Consider the following 22,782-nt stretch of genomic DNA (forward strand, 5'->3'; position numbering starts at 1 on the left):
CGCAATAATTGTAGCGAGCGATATAGGCCTGTAGTTACACTCATCCGAGATGTTGCCTGTTTTGTTCTTAATAATCGGGACAACTATGGTTCGCATCATATTCATTGGGATATATGAGTGACTTAAACATAAGGAGAAAAACATGGACAACACTCTAGGTAAGTGACATCCTGCATATTTCAAGTGTTCGATACTGAGATGGTCATACCCAGGAGACTTCCCACCTAACATTTTGCTTATAGCGGTAGACACTTGCTTTGATGAGAAGCGTATCAAATTTTTATCATGGCAACTCTCAGCATCGTCCATCTGTGCAACAAGTCCTAACGGAGATGAGACCTTAAAGAAGTCCTTAAACATATTTGCAATTTCTTTTTGAGAATTACAGCCAGCCACACTCACCGGTAAGCACGGACGACTATTATGTTTATTTGTCTCTTTCCAAAATTTAGAAAAATTTTTAGATGCCCTAAGTGTGGTAATTTTATTCATTTTTATTTCAAGTTGATGTTTCTGACACCATTTTAACCTACTTTTAAATATTTTGTGACTGTTACACATTTCATTCCATGTATGTCCTGAAGAAGGTTTATTATCTAACAGCCACGCTTCATATTTCGACCGTGCTTCTCGGTGTGCCGCTTTTACATGAGTGTTCCAACCAACAATGTGACGCTTTTTATGTGTACGGGCTTTGTTTGTTTTTGCCGCAGCGTTAGAAAGTATTGTCACAATATTATTATACATATTATCTAGCTCTTGCTTATGTTAATTTTAATGTACAATACTTATCACCACAAGATACAAATAACTGAGGAAAATGAATATCTCTTAAGTTACTGTGACACTCATCATGATATCTACTGATCTGCTCATTCGTTCTACAACCCCATAGTATGCTATTATAGAAGCTATTATTAGCACTGTACTTTTTAGGGATTATTAACTCCATATTACAAACCACAGAGAGCGGCAAATGGTCAGACCAATAGACATCATGGCGCACACTGATGGATTTAACCGTCCTCCATGCGGACTGGGTAACGACACAGTGATCCAACCAGCGTAGGCTACCGTTCATATCACTCCTATAAGTGAATGTATTCGAACTAACACCTAATATTTCAGTGTCAGCACAAAGCCATTTTTGATCTTTACAAAAACAACTCAGCTCGGACCAAAATAATTGATTTGGATGGGAATTAAAGTCACCTAAAATGTAAGCGGACTCAGTATCATTATTCTCAATAATAGCTTTAATTTCGCCTAAACAAGATGTGAATTCTATTATATTTTCATGAGAATCTGTAGGCATGTAGGTATTAATCACAATAAATGTCTGATCACTTGAAAGAGTAATTTTTATAGCACATAATCTATTATTGTCACTATGAATTACATTGACGGACTTAAAAACGCCGCGGCGCCACAAAAACGCTACTCCCCCGTATGGCCTTCCCTTTAAGATGCCTCCAGACAGATCTACCGCAGACTTACCGGTATATTCAAAGTCTTTACTTACTGTACCAAGCAAAGGAAGATCATATGGAAGGAGCCAAGTCTCCTGCAGGGCCACAATGTCAGCGGTCAAACATAGATTTTTAATTCCATCTATAGAACGCTTAAAAGATTTACAATTAAAACTAACCATGTGACATGTTTGATTGGCCATTGTTAAAAGTGTTAGGGTTTACTCGATTCAACATTTTGTTTATCATTGGAATTAAATAATACAAACCGCCTGAAACATACGCCCTCAGGCCATACATTACTATTCATATACATCGATAACTTATTACGCGGCACAAGTAATTTAAAAGAGTTAAAATCTCGATGTCTTTTACACATTATTTTTTCTACGACAACATTCTCATTAGTTTTACTTAGCAAATAATCAACAATGTCATTTTCTGTCGTTTGTTTACTGACATTCGATATGTATAACGGAACCTTATTTACAAGCGCGGCCTTAAAATTTATATTAAAACTATTACTAGCACAGCCTATTTCACTCACAAATTTGTTTTTAATTTTACATTTTTTTCTTTGAACAGTAATCCATTCCCCATTCGAATTTACATTACATAATTTATGCTCGGTATTAGAAACAGATGTACGTACGACATCCGCCATTGACATTAAACGTTTTCGTTCACCATCGTCCGTCTTCGTTTCCTCGGTCTCACTCGATGCGCACACGACGTCCTTGACAATCACCTGCTCGCAAGGATTCACACTGCATTCCTGTGATGCGACTGGTGCTATCTCCTTCGCACGTATAGGCGTTGTCATCGATGCGTCGCACTCGTTCGAAACCACAGTGGCCTCGGCTCGTGATGTTGTCTTTTTCTCCCTTATCTGTTTTCTCGGTGCGTTGCACTCCACAACACGACAGTCTTGCGAAAACGCAGTAGGGCCTCCACGTGTCATTGACCTTTGCGAATCAGCTGTTAGACTTGCCGATAAGAGATTATTGTCGCGCTCCTCACTCTTATTCGAATTTAGTGAAACGTTAACGACTGGTTGCAAACCCATCGGCCCGCTGTTGCAATCATAGCTATTTAGACCAGTAAAACCTCCTCTTTTGAAATTTATCGTATCTAACGGTGTGTTCAGAGTGTCCAGTACTTCATAGAGATGTTTTTGTGTAACAAACTCCCTTTTCATGTCACGTATGTCTTCTCGAAGCAAGTTTATGTCTCGTAATAACCTTGTGACGTCTATGTGGTCAAAGGTTACTGGTGGTAGTTTATGCAATTCTCTCGCAACAAACATTGGTATTCTTTCAGGATCCGTTGCATCAATTTCCTTAAGAAGATGAATGATATCCTCTAGGTCCCGTAACGATTTATCTTCACCTTTTCGAGTTTTCATTCTTTTCGTAGATATGGCTTCAAATAACAGCTTTTTTGCAGTGAAAATTTCATCAGATGCAAAGGATGTTATACATATCCTGGTTAAGGTATTTTCGTCCATAACCTTGATCTTGTTTTCAATGAATGACAACACTTCACACACCACAATTCGACAAGAATTACATTGTACAACGTTAGACGCCATTACGTATAGTTGTAGTACTTAAAACACGTCCGGCTGTTACCGCGTCCTAAGGCACTAGGACACTAAAAATAGCCGGAAAAGACTGGATGATTAAGGCAAATGATAGAGATGCATGGCAAAGTAGGGAGGAGGCCTATACTCGTAGAGAGGTCCTTAACAACTAACAATCGAATAATTTAATAAATTAATGAATGATAATATTAATCCTTAATATTATAATGTTACTAAATTATTTTTTTTGCTAATAATATTTGAATTGCTCATAAATACTTAATTAATAATTAGAAAATGTATTAAAACAAATAAAACACTGTAATGTTATAATATTATCATGTATGCAAATTGTAATAATTAAGGAATAAATGAGGTTAAATAAATAAATAAATAAAGAGTATATCTTACAAGTAAGGAATGTTAAGTTATTAATATGTTTTTGCTATTTGCCTAAAAAGAAAAAAAGAAATAAATACTTGATACAAACTTATCATTTACGTGATATTATTTAGTTCATGTAAACTATAAGTTTGTACTAACTAATAATAATAAATAAAATTATGTCATACTCACAATATTGTATACGGTACACATCATTGTAATATTTAAAAGGCACAGGTGTGCCTTACCAACATACGTTGGTGAAATTGGACCTAAACACCACGACAGTCTAGCTAGATTGGCGTGGTGTGGCTGTGACTAGATACAAGATTTTTACCATTTGAAATTGTATGTTCTGATATGTCACGGTCACGGTCACGGTCAAAACGTCTGATATTATGAACCTTCCTTTATAAACTCTACAATTTGTTTAGGCTCATTTTCACCAACGTCTAATAGACGTGTTAACAGCTTGCTAAATTGTCATGTCTTCCCTTTCATTCATAAGAAAAACGAAAGAAGTAACGTCATGGTACTAATTTGAGCATTAACTTTAACAGTTGTTGATGAAATTGGACCTAAGTATAATTATAACACTGTTACTTACTGACTAACAAATTACTTAAGACCATCTTGCGACTGTTTAATAAAATTGTGACACTGCAAACAATTTTGAAAGGTTTTGGGGTCAAATGGAAAGCTACGCAACGAAAATCGGGACCAAGTTTGAGTGATTTCCCTTGCAAATGCGAAAGGCACATCCCTATTGATCTCTCACTGAAGACGTTCTTATTACAATTTTGTCTGAAAAGGGCAATGATTCAGAAAGTAAAAGTGAGCTGAAACTTTTTTGCAAACCCTCTTTATATACCGAAGCTAACACTACTGCCTTCTCAATTCTGTGACCACTTGATCTGTGTCTTGTGCGTGTCCAATACCGAAAATGGATGAGTTCTGAGTAAGTGCAACTTGTTTTTTTTTTATAAATAGGGGCAAGTGAGAAAACGGGTCAATTGATGAAAAGCAAAGTACCATAGACACACAGGAACCTAAACGTTTTCTCACATTATAATAATTAGACATGGCCTATCCTTACTAATGAAAACACTAACGATATAGAAATGAGGCACTGAAAAGGGACAGCTCTGAGCCCTGAGTGCTTTTATTAAGAGTAGTGTTTTTCAACCTGTGGGTCGAGAAGGTTTAGGTTGAAGCTTCTGTAGGCCTCGCCAGAGGTCGAGAGCACTATTTCAGTAAAAAGATTGTTAATTTAAGTAGGAAAATTTAAACAAAAGTATATTTATTCAAAAACATACATGCGGGACAAAAAGCTAAGAGTAAGTGGGGGTCGCATCATAAAAAAGGTTGAAATACACTGATTGAGAGGATTCCTAACGAGCGATTTATTTTAAGATTACGCTCCCTGCCCCCTAAATTATTACTTGTAATTTAGGAATTGATTCCATGGATTCGATTTCTCTCGTCGTACTAATTTAACTGGGGTCCCTACGAAATGATTAGTAACCTTTATAACCTTGCCACGTGAAAACCGATATCTTTATTGTAAATTGAGAATTTATGTTATTTATATAGGAATATTATGGGAAGAACTGATTATAAAATTTAATTTTCCATTTGAATAAAGGTTTAGGTTGAATTATTGAAATAAAATTTTGTTGCTGGGGTTTATTTCACTACGTCGCAAAGTATATAAGTGATTTTATCAAATGCTACTTCACGGTACACTTACATGCAAATATTTATATTATTTTGATAATTAATACCTTTTATCCATCTCCAGCTTACGTATTACGTAACTTAGCTTAATCCAAGCCTAGATAGCATTTTAATTCTTACTAAGATCATAATTTTCCTTACTGACTTAAACCTACCGAGTGGTGTACTCGAATTCACGCCTTCACTTTCTTCCGCAGGGTCAATTCAACGTAGATGCATTTCTAAATTTGTATGGATTTGACAGATTTGCAAGACGTCTCACGCAATAATTGGAGTCTGTAAATTTAATACAGAAATGTATCTACGCGTCGTGTTGCGGTCTGAATGATCCAGCGTGAAACAACTTAAGTTTATCGATCCTAAAAATTTAATAACATCACTTTATAATCCAATATGGCGTCTCAGCGCTGTCTCTGCGCGTCAAATGATAGGAAATGAGATTTCGCTGACCGGCGCACAGCGAGTTATTGAAAAATAACTTACGATCTCCCCGGCTTACACGGCTCAGATATAATTTTTGTACAGAAAATATAACGTGACTGACGTGGGAGAGCCATGCTTCGGCACGAATGGGCCGGCTCGACCGGAGAAATACCACGTCCTCATAGAAAACCGGCGTGAAACAGCGCTTCCGCTGTGTTTCGCCGAGTGAGTGAGTTTACCGGAGGCCCAATCCCCTACCCTTTTCCTTTCCATACCCTCCCCTATTTCCTTCCGTACCCTCCCCTATTCCCTTCCGTACCCTCCCCTATTCCCTTTCCTACCCTCCCCTATTACCCCTTAAAAGGCCGGCAACGCACCTGCAGCTCTTCTGATGCTGCGAGTGTCCATGGGCGACGGAAGTTGCTTTTCATCAGGTGACCCGTTTGCTCGTTTGCCCCCTTATTTCATTAAAAAAAAACGTGTTCTGAAAGGACGCATAAACTGTTTAAAGTACTTAGACTGACGTGTTGTGAAGCGTTCATAGATAATAGATAATTTAAACTAAAGTATAGCTTGGTATTACGGTGCGTGGCTTAGTTTGAAACGTCTCCAGTTGCTTAGAACACTCCTTCTACGAGTAGGAGACCGTGGGTTTGATTTCCGCATTATAAAAATGTTGTTTCAGAGCTTAGTTACGACAATGACCATATTATAGCGACCTGTGATGGCTGATTAATACAATGTATATTGTAACATGATTATCTATAATCACAACAAAATTATTAAGTTAAATTTATTTATACCTTAAATTTACTTTAATTTTACCCCTATAGTCTACATTTTGACCACAGACATAGATCAAGATTGATTTTGACTGTGGTTTAGCACAATTAACGAACTTTGGTGCAATGAAGCTACGGGTAATATAAATAACATTTATTTTCAATTCTAGAATATTTATTTTCTAAGCCTTAAATATAAAAAATATTTAGCATTAATTTATATCATACCTTGTAATCTCACAGATTTAAACGTTTGTTAATCCATGTGGATGATTTATGTTTAACCAGTGCCTGTTCAAGAGAGATATTTTATCAAATGTAAAAAAGTTCTCTGTAAATAATATTTTTTCTGACATCAGCCAAAGAAATATACACGATAACTCTGTGTTTGTACAGCTTTCAAATAAAAAGTAAACCCACATTTTTATCTTTATTAGGCTTTACATTTGAATATATAACGTGGTATTTAATAAACTATTTTATTTTACTAAACACTTATACATGAACGTATAAAAAAGTATTTTTTAATACGTTCATGCACTAATAAATAAAAGGTTTTCATAATGCCATTTACGTACTCAACCATGAACTCGGTGCTTCAGCTGTATTTCAAACACTTTTTAAACGTGGTGGCAAACGTAGCGCTTGTAAAATTCTCATTTATCTTTATTGTGGTACCCACAATTAGCGCACAATCTTGCATCGCGCTATCGACGTTACTGAGCTCTCGCTCGCTTGGAAGATCTTTCCTTTCGGCCGCCATGCATGTTCAGGTGAAAGGAAAGGAGACCGCCCGCGCCGGCGCCGCGTAGGAGAGAAAGTAATATCACCCGCTCTTTCTATTGTGCGGCGAAAGATGCTTGCACCTGCAGTTTCCTTTTTTACTCCCGGAGTTGCAAACCCGTTGTTAAAAATTAAACAGTCTCAAAGCTACCAGGATCGCATAACCTAATAGGACGTTATTGTTGCAGGACGAGATCCGCCTGTTCAACAGCAGCGGCGTGGTCATAGCGAACAGCACGTGCGGGTCGCGTGCCTGCACCATCTACGTTGTACCAGAACCGGGTTCCGGCCGGTACACCTGCGAGGTGTCAACCGAAGGTCCCAGGTTCGAGGTGGATAGACGGTCGGCGAATATGACCACAGCGGGTGAGTGAGGTAGACTAACACATTTCCATCTTGTACGCGTTCGGTTCGCGTTTAAAATGCCGCTGTTTCGCAGTTCCCAGCGTCGGTGGACTAGAGGTGGTATACATAATATTATTATGGTCTATATATACCAACAAGTGCAGTTTTCTCACCTATAGCAGCACTAAATGAGATGTAATTTTAATGAAAATAGGATTATTGGACTAGGCGGTTAGTTCGCTATCCTCCTGGCATCAATAGAGTTTAATAGCTACAATGAAATAGGCATACAAGCTCTCACATACTGCCAAAATTGGCTTTGCCTTATGTGAAGCCAATCGTTTCTGGCTAAGCCAAAGTTTGTACAAGGCTATCATAAGTTCATGAGAGTTATCTAAAAATAACATTGTGTCGTCATTCAGGCTCCTCCAGCAAGTTACATCAACTACAACAAGTACAACATCACTGGAATGGTACATCATTCTGGACTGGCTCTTACATAAGCCTACAGCAAGTTACATCTACTATATCATTTCAGTGCTGCCGGAGTACGAGCCGCTGATCACTGGCCTGCCGACGCTGGTGCAGGCTGGCGAGCAGGCGCTGGTGAACTGCACGTCAGACTACTCGCTGCCGGCAGCCACCATCGAGTGGTACGTCGACTCCGAGCTGCAGGAGGTGAGAAAAACTTCTTAAAAAGAAACTAACATCACACTATTGTGAAAGCGAAAGTTTGTGAGTATATTTGTTACTCTTTCACGTCTAAACGATTCGAGCGATTTTAATAAAATTTGGCATGGAGTTAGTTGATACCCTGGATTAACGCATAGGCTACTTTTTACTGTAAGAAAATATCACAATTTATTTTCCCTAAAAACCGCGGGGCACAGCTAGTATATTATAATACTACATGACGTCTGTAACATCATTGAGCCAAAATTTGAATATCACACGGGAACCATTCATATTTTCGCAACAAAAACTTCCCCATTTCCTTTCCCGTCTCTCAAAGTAGCTCTATATCATATTTCATCTAAATCGGTTCAGCCATAAACGTGAACATGTAACAGACAGACACTTTTGCTTATATAAAACATTAAGTACGAATAATAAACACTGTAATATTACTAATAATTAATACGTCATAATAGTGCTACGAAACTGGCGTAGCATTGTTCGTAGCATGCTACGTACGTGCTACGGCGTAGCGATAGAACAATATTAATATTTTGTTACTTTGAGGTTGAAGCCAAACGAGTGTATTTGTGAGTTGTGAGTCGCAGAATTCGCTTTAATATCTTTTCATACAAATCATGACTCACAAAATAATTATAACGCTCGCATGAATCAAACAGGACTTTTGTATGAAACTGAATGCAGCAGAATTTCTGCCAGCCGAAATTCTGTGAATCACAACTCACAAATTACGTCGTTTGGATTCAACCTCTTCCTTCCTGATTTAAGTAGTAAAGCACTTTTGTGGTTTTTGAGGTTTTAATAGAATATTTCACTATTACTTTTAATTTGCTTACGTTTGTAAACTAGTCAACGACGCAGTTGAATAGACAAACTGTTGTTGAAAACCCTCAGAAAACGGAAAATCAACCGCATTAATAAATAGCTCATATCTTATCACAATGACCATAGAAGATTATTATTTTATTTATTTTTCATTTTTATTTCTTCGGAAAACTTATATTACAGCAATAGCTGTAATATATTTATAATAATAATTACAAATAAATTTAACTAAATTGTTACTAGAAGCCATTTAAAAGTTTATAGCTGAACTGTTGTGACTATTTTATTTCAGAAATCTAACACATTTTCACGCCGACAAAAATAATTAAATCTCACAAAATATTTATCGGATTTATAAATCAAGACCTCGGAAAGTGGAATAAATCAAATCGTGTCATATTGAGGTCGATTGATTTATTTTGATCTTTGAAAAATAATTTGATGAATCATCCATCAAATTCTCGATTATTCATCACACTTTTTTGGGACTAATGACATTATCATAAAGGAAGGAACTTAACAAATGAAGTCTAAGTACCATCGAGGAAATTGATTCCTAGGCAGTTGACAGACAAACGTCATTTGGTCGGATCATGTCAATTCAATGTTAATTGTGATCTGGGTTTGACATAATGCGGCCAAACTACGTAGGTCCCCCATCTGTCTAGGAATCAACTTCTCTGGTACATGAATACTAATAACATTACCAATACGAAGGTATTTTTTTCTGTGGTCTGTTTCATCTTTACGCATATACCACTGAACCAATTTTCGTAATTGAGTTACTTTAAGTTTCGAAAAAGGAGACAAAATATAGTTTTCGTCCCTAAAAATATTACGGTTCCACAAATACTAGAAACACATAAGATGAAGGCGTTCTCGCAATCCCACTTTACGTAATATTTCAACAGTATTTTTTGTTATTCACAAAAGTTTCCAATTCATTATTTCCTCTGAATTCCGGGCTACACAAAAACCGCTAAAAGAGCGAAACATTCCGACAAAAAGCCGTAATTTTCGGAACATAATGATAGTATCTATTTCGGGTAATCCCCGGAATGGCGCGATATAATGTGCAGAATATCTGATACGATGAAAAGGGTCTTTGGGATAGTGGATGTATAGACTATAGTCTATAGACAATAGACATTATGTGGAATGTGTAACTGTGGCCTAGCAGTTTAGAGCTAGGCAGTAGGCCTCTAGACTTATACTTATTACTGGAATAACTGAAATTGTTGTTATTTTTGTTAAAATATATGTTCTTCTCAAAATATGGCGGATGTTTGACTGAGTGTCTAAATACAATAGGCCGAAAATACGCGGTCTAAGTTCGGCATGATTACGTCAGCAGTGTGCTATGCATACAATATAACGCGACGTAATTTCGGCATGGTGTGTCATCGGTAATTTTAAATACATTGCAGGTGTAATCATACCGAACTTCGGCCGCGTATTTTCAGCCTTGTGTGTTTAGACACTTAAAAGTTGGTCCTGCCCCAGAACTCTCGCCAGTCGCGTCGTTCATCTGTCTCTATAATAATAATAATAAAATAGTAAAGTGATACGAGAAAGAAAGTGTTGCGCACATACTTAGAAACGATTAAAAAACTCCCGTAGGCTTATAAATTCAGTGCAAATAATGAAAATTTAAAATTCATTGTCTTCTTGTTTAAAGTTTGTCTGAAATAATTTTCTGAACACTGCGTCTAAAATGATGTCTCCCTTTGGCTTTAAAACTAAGTCAGCAGGAAAATCTGTTGTAAAAATTTACTCGCGACATATTTTAGCTAACATAATTTCACAAATATTAATTATTCTTTTAGATATTATGATGTTCAAAATAAATAAGTAATGAAGCTCCACGTAACCACATTACCTACAGGTCATCAGTCGGTCGTTTTGTCCACATGAAAATCTGCCAACCCTGCGATGTTTCATTACCTCCAGGTGAAGGTGAGATGTTCATAATTAACGAACCCTAAAACGTGCACCGTATGCCGCCCCGCAATGAAGTGGGCCGCATTTTCTACACTTTTAATGACCTGCCAGGCTATCAAAATGATAACTATGATAATGATGATGATTGTAGGATAAAATTTCTTGGCTTAAAGTAGACAAGGTTGTACTGAAAACTAGGATAAGTATACTCATTTATTCAGAGCGGATCAGAAGTTTAAGCACTACGTTGACAGATGCATGACTCACTCAATCACGCATAAACTGTGGAAACTCTTTTAGCATCGCGTCTTACGGCCCGCCTCATTGCGGCCCATCACGACGTGCGCGTACCCAAGCGACCGTGAAAATGGCATCACGAATCGCCAACTCGAGGGTCACATCCTGACGCAGCCGCGAGCCGCCCGTTCGTGCGGATTGATGGCGGGTGACTTGCATTACTCGCGTGACTTGATTTGGTCGACACTTTTTGTTGGCTCATTGTTTCGCTTTTACTACGCTGAAACGAAAAGAAAAGGTGTTATAATGTACACTGATTAAATTTTATAACACATACTAATCCATACTAGTATTATAAATACGAATGTGTCTGTCTGTGTGTCTGTTACCTCTTCGCGCCCAAACCGCTGCACTAATTTTGTTGAAATTTGGTATGGTGATACTTTGAGTCCCGTAAAATGTACGACAACGGAGTTGCGGGCATTATCTAGTTTTTTTTATTTTTTTTCTATATATATAATTTCTCATCCCCCTAACTGTGTCAGGGCTTGTTGCTATCTTCTTATTACATTAATTTGTTCTTTAGTATTAAAATTTCTTAAACATAACCAATAAATTGCTAAATACAAAATACTATAAAATTAAAACAATAAAAAATAATAATAATACGGCACAACGTTCAACTACCCTAATATCTCAGCTTACGAGTACAATCACAATAGTTTACTAGAATTTCTCTTGTTCACAACACACACTATCCTCTTACAAAAAGAGAGAAACAAATCTCTCTTTTTTCCCCCCAGGATGGCAGGCAGATTCTTACCCTTCATCGATGTGCCCAATTCTTGCTCAATATCATATCTATTTCTAGCAAAAATTGGACACTCGAGTAACAGGTGAGGTATTATCTAGTTATTAATACATTCTAATACAATAAAATTACTGGATCGTTTTTATGTGATTCGGTACAGATATATATATAAAAGGGAGTCACGGGGACAGATGTAGGATGTATTTTTTGCAGGAACATATTTATTGTACTTATTCCATAAAACTTTTTGGTCATAGACATAAATTGAATCACAGACTGTTGTCAGACATACGTTATTTGTTAATGTCAAATCAATGACAGTCATAATCTGTCGACTGTAACGTAACTGTTTAACGTAACCTTCATTTAGGAACCAAATTACGTAGACCCATGTTTTGCCTTTGAATAAATTTTTTTGATAGTGCATATTTACTACCTTCTAACATTATTCGTAAACCAATTTGTCAGCTGTTATTATTGATGCATTATTTATATTAAAATGGCTGGCTAATTATATAAAAACACGATAATAAATCATGCTTTGACGCGCCATGTCATATATTATACTGATTACACCCTGTCATACATGTGGTACTTGCGTTGTTCAATTCATTTAATTAATAAAATGCTTTCGCTGTCATTTTGTTGAGTGTTATTACATGGACAGTAAAATATGGGTCTATTTTTACTCGAGTGGGTCACGAGGATTAAACTTGTTGAGTGTAAGTATCATATCTACGTAGTACTTAATAACTCAATGATATTGTATGTATATTTATTTGACGTATGTTCAACTCTCAAACGGTTTGCCGCATTTGAACTTTGTATTACTCGAAAGAGGAACACTGGGTGCATCAAAATGGTTTTTCTTTTTGTTTTTTAGGGTTCCGTACCCAAAGGGTAAAAACGGGACCCTATTCAGGAGACTTCGTTGTCTGTCCGTCTGTCGGTCTCCAGGCTGTATCTCAAGAACCGCTATAGCTAGAGTTCTGAAATTTTCACAGATTGTGTACATATTGGTTGCCGTTATAACAACAAAATATATTTAAAAAGATATAAAATTAATAATTAAAGTGGGCTCCCATACAACAAACGTGATTTTTTTTGGCCTTTTTTGCTCGACTCGAATAATAGCAACAGGTAGGCACTTGATATTTTCACAAAGGCCTTCATTATATTATGTCTATTTCAATATTAAAGATGCGAAAGTTTATATTATGTTTATTTTACGCTATCTCATCAGTTATCACGTCTAAGCCGCGAAACAGATGTTAGTAAATCCTGGGAAGGGATATCAATTATTTTTTACCCTAAAAAAGTAAAAAAAGTAATGGACCAACCAAGTTGAATACAAGATCTAAAAATAAAATATCATGATAAGAAATAAAGAAAAATTCGTAACCGAATAATTTGCTTTCTGTATTTTACCATAACACAATTTCACGCATGTCAGCTGTCAAAGTCAACGTCAGGGTGCTGTCAACGTCACAGGTCTGTCAAACGCGTCTAGAACTCGCTTCATCCCCGACAGCTGATGTGTTCCTCGTTTCTGTTTATTCGATAAATTATTGGGCGTAAAATTACTTGAAAATATACATGCTTATATTGTATTCTTAGAAATAAAATATTTATCTATTCAACGATAAAATATCAGAGTGTTAGTTATTATCTATAAAGCGATATTAATACGAGCATGAAAATGCAATAGTGTGTCTGTCTGTCACTCTCAAATCGCTGCATACTTTAAGTCCCGGGAACGGACATAGGTAGGACAGAATTAATTACTGATAGAATCCCGGAAAAGGTACGATTACCGCAATTTTCGAAGCTGTGTAAATGAAGGATAAAAAATACATGTGGCACTCGGGGACTGCCGCGGTAACTATTGCATAGCATTTTTTTATCAACTTATGCAATTATAATTCGCATACGTCTAGTAGCACGCACACAAACACTGTGCCGGTAGGTGCGGCGAGCACCACACTCCGAGCTACACCGAGCCAAAGTCTGCCGAACAGAAACGACGTTAGACGAATGTTACGTGTTATTCGTTACGAAATTTCTTAATTCTGTCGCCGCGCTCAAGGCCCGCGATAGAAGCTATGCAATAACTCAAAATAGAATCAGAGTACTTTTTATTTTTTTGCTATGCATATATTTTGAACCTCGCCAAACCAAGGTTTATCAGCAAGATACGCTCATTAACATTGAGGTCACTCTAACGTGTCCTAATTCTGTAAAGTTAATCAAGTAATTGCTTCGCTGCACATCAATCATCCATTGTCCCGCGGTGCCCGGGACGCTGTCAATGCGACTGACGAGTCACTCCGGCGATTATTCTTTTTGACAGTCACTTGACAGTGGGGAAATTGCGTACGTGCCCCGCGGCCCGCGTGGGCGATACTCGACCGCGTAAACGACTGGAATTCGATAAACTACGAACGAAACAAAAAAGTGAAAAAAAACTTTCATTTTATATATTTTGTGTATATTTAATTATTATTATTTATATTGATATAGAAAAATTCGCTTAGAGTACAAAACGTTAAACGATAAAATAACGTTTTGTATACGTTATATTTATAGAACAATTTTTTCATATTTTTCTTTCATTTAAATAAATTTTAATGTGAAAACTCAAAAGTAAGGCCTAAATACTATCTAAAAAATATAAAATCAGTAAAAGGAACATAATATTCTATTAATAACTAGTTCATATTAGCTTGGAGTGTATTGTCAGTTGATTGAATGCTGTGATACCTGAACAGTGAACATCCATGATTGATGTACAGATACCATCCATCCATCTCAATTAATCAACCGAAAACATCGTAAAAATCCCGTTTTTTCATATAATATTACGGGGAAAGGCGTCAAAATTTTACGAAAATATTTTCATAACGTCCAATAATGAAATAATGAATCTTTAACCTAATAAATACCCCGCGGCGCGGCGGATTACATCTTACCGGGTCCTACCTTTGGCGGATTTAGTCCCACCTCCCACAGATTTGGTCCCACCTTCCGCGGATTTGGTCCGGACGTCCCATAAATCATCCGTGCGGGGACCCGGAACAGATTCGCGCAGATATTTTTTGCTTCACACTATCGGTTTTATCGGCGCTCAGTGAACCGAATTTTTTCCGAAGTTGTTTTTTTAAGCGCCATGTTTATTAGGTTTTAAACGTCCGCGTTGTTTTTATAATGTACGTTTTTTATACTTTATTGTGTCGGATCTTATTAAAATAAGGTTTAAAACTCGATTTCGATGACCTCTGTGGCTCAGTTGGTGGGCTGTCGGTAGCTCAAGCCGGGGGTCGCGGGTTCGAATCCCGCCAACGGAACAAAAAGTTTTCAAAGTTCCTGTCATGGATGTGTATTAAATATGTGTATAATACAATAAAAATCTTAAATGTATGTATAGTATAAAAGTATTAAGTATATTTCCGTTGTCTGGTACGTAACACAAGTCCTTCAGGTACTTAGCACGGGGCGAGACTGACGTGGTGTGAAGTGTCCATAGATATTATATTATAAAGAAAACGATCGTTATAATAAGAGTGTTTTGTAGTTTATGTCTTGAATTGTGTTTGTGAAATCCGTGGCAAAAGTAGGCATTATACAGGGTGTAACAAAAATAAGTGATAATACTTTAGGGTGTGTACGTGTTCCTTGTAGAGAGTTCACTGTGAAAGTAGCAGCGCTGAAAGACCAAAATTTTTTTTCACTTTTGTATGGGGAAACTCGTGACGCTCGGGCCCTTGCCCATACAAAAGTGAAAAAAAAATTTCGTCTTTTAGCGCTGCTACTTTCACAGTGAACTCTCTACAAGGAACACGTACACACCCTAAAGTATTATCACTTATTTTTGTTACACACTGTATAGTTGGTATAGTAAGCAATTCATATGTCACTTGGCAGTGCTACTAATCCTAAACATATTTATACTTCGACTTTTATCCATAACGGCAACTAAAACTCTGCTTATCCAAACATGATTGTTACCATCAATGGGTGCCTACAGTACAGTAAGCATTATAATATATCGATGATAATCATGGGCAATCGTATTCAATATGCTCTTTACACGCTCGTCGTATGTCAACGTAGATAGGCTACAATGAAAAGCTTCGCTATGATCGCAATTAATTATAGTAATTATTTAAAGGCCAATTTAGATCTTTTGCGTCTATAAATTGCATAATATTCATTATCATCCATACTTGCATACTAATATTACAAACGTGAAAGTGTGTCTGTCTGTTTGTTACATTTTCACGCTCAAACCGCTAAACCGATTTTGCTGAAATTTGGCATAAGATATTTTGAGACGCAAGAAAGGACTAGGATACTTTTAATCCTGAGAAAATGTACGGTTCCCGTACGATAAACTAATTTTGGCGCTATGGATTTGCGGCCGTCATATGGTTTATCATAATATAGCGATGCTTTCCATATTTTTTTGTGTTCAATGTTCATACTTTTTCGTAATGACACCTCGGCAAACAACGTAAGTGCCCTATTGATAGCACGTCGATATTATCCTAACACAATATCCTCCAAGGCCCGCCCCTCCATTGAACCGGTTATGATAAAAACTAACAAAAGAGCGCGCACAATAGTATTTTCGCTCGTATGTGAGCCATTGTTCAGTTTTTTAAACGCTTTCATTTGTCCATGGGAGTGCTAGATAAATTATATGTAGCGCGACGTCTGCTCTGAGTTGTTAGCTCGAGATTAGAGAGATTTTCAAGACGTCTAAATAAACTACAGTGTGTGTAGCCATCCTCCTAAGGCTATATTTTACCAGGACCCCATGACACAACTAGTGGTCGCTACGAACAAAATGTGTTATGTGCTCAAGTGTCCGTTTGGCTGCACTCTATTTCTATACATTTCATTGGTAACGGCGACTGGTTACACATTCATGATGTCCTGGTAAAATATAGCTGTAACGGCCGCACTTGATATTTTAATGATTTGAACTTATAACGAAGACAAAACAGAAAATGAATAGAGATTACGAAAAAAATATTTAAATTAAAGTTAACTTAATTTAAAAAATATCAAAGAAAAACTCAATGTAATATTTAAATGTAAGTAACAAATTCTCCTTCATTAAATTAACCTTAATTCAAAGTTTAATCTATTTAACTGAACACCGCAGTAAACAGATTACCGAGTCCAGAGATTAGCATACGTCGGGACAGCTCAGCTTACCTCCTGTGAACAGAGAGCTTAGCTCTAAGCATACTGTGTTTTGTAGTATCTAGATAATTTATAAATGTTGACGTTATTTCAACCATAGATAAGAATTCAATTTTTTAAAGTATTGAAAAGTCGACGGACATAATATTACGATCTGATCGGGTTATGTCGGTTATTAACGCAAAATGTGGTCCACTATCTATGTTTAGGCACTGGCCGTGGAAAAAATACATACATAGAATACTGAATATGAATATGAATAGGTAGGTGATGCCCGCACCTCCTTTACACCAAAATTCGTTTATCGCGAGGGAACCGTACATTGTTTGGGCGTGAAGAGGTAACAGACAGACAGACAGACACACTTTCGCATTTATAATATTAGTATGGATTACCTACATTCACAGCCAAAATAACTTTTTGGCTTTGCCGAAAAAAAAAAACAAAATTGCATCCGCCATCAGTCAAGAAGACGTATGGAGATCCGTCGCGTGTTATACTTATGGTAACGTGGGGTAGCGTGTTGTGGCGTGGAGTGGCGTCGCGCATTATTAGCATTCTCCGACGTCGGGTGTTGCACCCGGTTCGGATACGAAATTGGAATTCCGTTTTCGTGCCGTTCGAGATTCGATAGAGCGTTAAATAAAAGTGGACCGAATATTATTTGAGAAAAATAACATTTTGTTTCAGAAAAATAATGTTTTGTTTGTTTGGACATAAGATTGAAGAGAAACTGCAAAACTAGTTTGTGTATGTATGATCTTGTAAAGAACATAATATAGAAATAAATAAATATATTATATTAATACGCAAGAGAAAACTTTGTATCCCTTTTGACGAAACATGGGGAAACGTAGGTGAATGTAATTTTGCACAGTTGTAGTTTATATAGTGAAGGAGTGCATCGAGCTAATATTATTTTGAAATTATGATTTTATCATACATTTTTTACAAATAAAACATTACACACACACTAAGAAAGATGACAGATTTTTGAGTGACAAGCCTATACATACTAATTATACTCTTTTATTTATGGTTGAAGTCTGTTGACAACCAGTTGACAAATTGAAAATGGATTATAGTTTTTTTTTTTTTTATTGAATATGAGATACTATTAGACAAAGCTTACACGGCCAGTGTGAGATCAGCTGAGTCCTAGAGACAAGAGTTGAAAAAAATATATGATAAAGTCGATATTTTTTTACAAATTATAGGTAGTAGTCCTAATGTCGTTGAAACTAAGGCCAAATTTTGACCATTGGGCGATCTCTAGTAAATAGAAATACACAATCTGTGAAAATTTCAGAAGCAGAAGCTTGAAAAGTTTAATCAAGTACTTCTTGCGTACTACGTTCAAGTACTACTTGTTCAAATATTAAAAAGCTTAACTCAAAAATATTCAGTTCCATATTGCTATCCTTGCAATGTAATAATACATGTTTGTGCCAGTCTCCACAGCTGAACACAAGTTACAGCCTATAGGGAAATTAATACACTAACCAAATCTGATACCGCTGTCACGAACTTAGCACGGTACGCACGTTATTTAGAAGTTGACATTAACTTTAAGCACGGAAGGTGATTCCACGAAGATTTTAGCAAGTAGTGTGTTTAAGAGTCTAGCCAGTATCTGTGTAAATTTTCTTCAAAAACATTAAGGTAATTCACGATATATATAATCATTGCAAACGAACACACAAACGTACTAATCTCGCTTTATAATAGCATATTATATTGTAGATAAAAGGAAACGTTTTACGAATTTAACATGTTACTTGAAGTCTTCAAAAGTCAAAAACACACATTACGAATTTTGCCGATGTAAATATATTCAGAACGCCGACAAAAATTTATTCGGGCGAATATAAATATTGTTGTTTGTTGTTGTGTTGTTGTTGCTGTTGTTGCTGCGAACAACATTTTATTCTTGATATCCGGCTTCGGATCTAATGTTTTATACATTCATTAGCTTCCTAGAATGTCGGCCATGTGCATTTCAAAATTCCTGCTACGAATAATGACTGGGAATTCCTTGAATTTCAGTTCATTATTTTAATTGTTCATTTTAACCCATCAATCCCCAAGCGGCAGCTGGCTGCCGCATAACAATTGAAAATCTATAGTGTCCGCGATACCCACGATGGAGGTTTTTTTTTTTAATAAAAGAAGGGGGCAAACGAGCAAACGGGTCATCTGATGGAAAGCAACTTCCGTCGCCCATGGACACTCGCAGCATCAGAAGAGCTGCAGGTGCGTTGCCGGCCTTTTAAGAGGGAAAAGGGTAATAGGGGAGGGTAGGGAGGGGAAGGGAAGGGAATAGGGGAGGATACGGAAGGGAATTGAGCCTTCGGTAAACTCACTCACTCGGCGAAACACAGCGCAAGCGTTGTTTCACGCCGGTTTTCTGTGGAACGTGGCATTTCTCTGGTCAAGCCGGCCCTTTCGTGCCGAAGCAGGGCTCTCCCACGTATAAGGTGGCGGAGGTGTTAAAAATCGGCCAAGTACGAGTCTTGCTTGCGCACGAAGAGTTCTATACCGTTATAATAGAAAAATATGCCAAATATTGTGTTTTTTGTAAGGAGGGGGGGCTCCCTTAAATGTTTATATTATTTTAATTTATTATTAATTATTATTAAAGTACACATGTAATATTATTACTAACTTTGCAGCTAGGACGAACGTTGGTTGTTCTATTCCTACAACGCAACTCAATGGAGCAATCACCCATCCTCACCCTTGTCTCCATACTTATTACAGTCCCCTGTCTGGGAATGTAATGTGTATTTTAATCGTAGGCTCCCCAGTGACCTAATTGTGCGTTTAACGAGCGCTTAATGTAAAATACCGGTTTTTTCTCCTTATTAATAGTTATTATAATAATTGTCGACTATTAACAATGAATAATTTATAATGAGGCTAGTTAGTTGCTTCGTAATTTTAATTTAAATTTGGGCATAAAATATAAAACGTTACAAAATTATACTAATTATATAATATTATAATATTATGGTCGTCTTATTAATAATGCAGTAATTTTGTTATTAAAATGATAAAGTATATCAAGAGTGCTTCTGACAAAAACCCATGTTTTAAAAATTAAAAACTGTAATGTAATATTTTTTAATTACGAAAATTATAATAAACTTACTGAATCCATACTTATATACATAATATATATTATTATATATTATAATATCATAAATGCAAAAGTGTGTCTGTCTGTCTGTTGCCTCTTCACGCCCAAACCGCTGAATCGATTTTGCTGAAATTTGGTATGGAGATACTTTGAGTTCCGGGAAAGGACATAGGATACTTTTTTATCCCGTAAAAATGTACGGTTCTCACGCGATACACGAATTTTGGCGCAACAGAGTTGCGGGCGTCATCTAGTGAGACATAAATATGCGGTTCTCAATATACTATTTATTTCGACAACACTTATCACAGTAGATTAATGACATATACCATGACTTGTGGTATTTATCAGATTTTGTATGTAGGCTCAGCTTACTTATTAGCTGACTTACATCTTGATAGATTATCGTCATAACTGATAACTAATACTGTGTGTAGCTTATGTGATCCTAGTAGAATTATCTGAAGTTGTATAGAAAAGTAGTTCATAGTTGTTGGATACCACGAACAAAACCACTGAATGGATTCTAATGAAAAGCAACATAAGAGCCTTAATAACCTCCATATTAGCATATGCTACGCAGTTAATCCCAACTATGACAATGAATGAATGAATGAAATATGCTTTATTGTGCTTAATCATCTATACACGCATAGAATGAAAGTACATAAAACAGTTTTATGTGCTTTCATTCATTATTCATATGTGGTTTTAGCCCGCTCTGTACAGTGTCAAATAGACACTGTACAGAGCGGGCTAAAACCTTTAAGCTTGTTTTAAACACTACATTGTACACTTTTCAATGGACATTCAATTTCCATGCCACATAAAAGTGTCGGTAATTAAAAGCATTAAACGGGTGTTTAAGGGGGAGGGGGAGGAAAGGGGGAGGAAAAGGGGGAAGTAAGGGGGAGTTGGGGGGAGTATTGGACAACAATCGGAGCCGGCGCGGACTTCGGCTCTAATGGACCGGACGAACTCATTCGGACGCAATTAGTCGGCTAATGATTTGTGAACGGCCGTATATCACAGAGATTTGTTGATGCTGTACTGATTGTGATGGTAAATTGATAGGATTTGGGGTTTTTAATGGATATATATTTTTTTTTTCACTCAATATTTTGGTATAATTTAGATGAATTGGAGTAATAATGTTGTATGTTTGTAAAAAAGTGAAACGGGGCTTGCATACGCTCAGTAATGATCGAAAAGCAACAAGCAACATAGAACTAATGAATCGGGGTTGTCAAACTAATTCAACCATCTCTTTCTACTTGTGTAGTCGCAGAATTGTATGCTGTAGCTACTCTGATGTATCTCTGTTATCCTAGTATCCTTTAGTAAGTACTAGGTACGCTACACATAATACTCTGACTTCTGCCCCCGGGATCTACTAGTAATGGTTAAGCTAGGCAGCTTCATCATCACTCCCATCTCCATCATCAAGATCCACAATGAGCCTACAACATGTACCATCGAGGAAATTGATTCCTAGGCATTTGACAGGCCAACATAATTTAGTTGGATCATGTAAATTTAATGTTAATTGTGAACTGTAGGCTTGATGTTTTGACGTAACGCGACCAAACTACGTAGGTCCCCCTTCTGCCCGAATCAACTTCTCTGATAGTACCTAACTGTCCCCAGGACCCAGTGGTAACGGGCACGCTACACGTGTCCGGCGCGGATGGGGATGGCCTGCGCGCGGCGTGGCGCACCCTGCACGTGTTCCCCGACGACTACAGCACGCACCGCGGCTTCCTGTCGCTGGAGTGCCGCGCTCGCGTGCCCACGCGCCCGCCGCACGAGCGCAGCATGGCGGTCCGACTGTTCGTCGCGAGCAGACCACACATATCATCGTTTATGTTGAGTAAGAGTGAGTACTAACTTGTTGAAACGCTGATATAGACTATCATATAATACAAAATTACATGCATAGGCGTCGAATTGATAACCTCCTTTTTTAATAGTTTTTACGTTTAATTTAAGGCATTTTAGTTTATCTTAAAATTTTATATCTTTGCTAAATAAAATCTTCCACGAAACTAACAAATTATTAAGCTACAAAGTTACAACAAACATTGCTCTTAATTTGTCCCAACAGTTTGGCAATCTCGAACGTGTGTGTGCGCCATAATTGTCCCGCCGCCAGCTCTCGAGCATAATATTCTCATTATTTTTTGTTCATACGAGACGTTATAAACGGAATAAGCACAACGACCGTTTTTAACTAAAACTCTAGAATTTTCGTGGAAAATTGTTCCGCCACTGTTACTTGAAATATAAAACGAGGAGCAATTTGCATGGGTAATGAGTTTGTGCCTACAGAGTACAGCCGTACGATGTTTAACAGAAGTTCTTTTGTGTAGTAATAGCTTTCATAACAATATGTTACTACTAATTCACTAATCACTACTTAT

The 22,782-nt window shown here is 37.0% G+C and overlaps 1 protein-coding gene across 1 annotated transcript in view; it reads left to right on the plus strand.

The window, feature by feature from the left end:
- Positions 1-22,782, plus strand: part of LOC121732566 — a 119,900-nt gene that overhangs the window by 91,524 nt on the left and 5,594 nt on the right. The window contains exons 3-5 of the mRNA XM_042122494.1: positions 7,349-7,526; positions 8,044-8,183; positions 22,010-22,238. Coding sequence (XP_041978428.1) covers positions 7,349-7,526; positions 8,044-8,183; positions 22,010-22,238 — 547 coding nt within the window. The remainder of the gene's footprint in view (positions 1-7,348; positions 7,527-8,043; positions 8,184-22,009; positions 22,239-22,782) is intronic.

The sequence above is a fragment of the Aricia agestis genome, chromosome 12, assembly GCF_905147365.1.
Source record: "Aricia agestis chromosome 12, ilAriAges1.1, whole genome shotgun sequence".
Taxonomy (NCBI): Eukaryota; Metazoa; Arthropoda; class Insecta; order Lepidoptera; family Lycaenidae; genus Aricia; species Aricia agestis.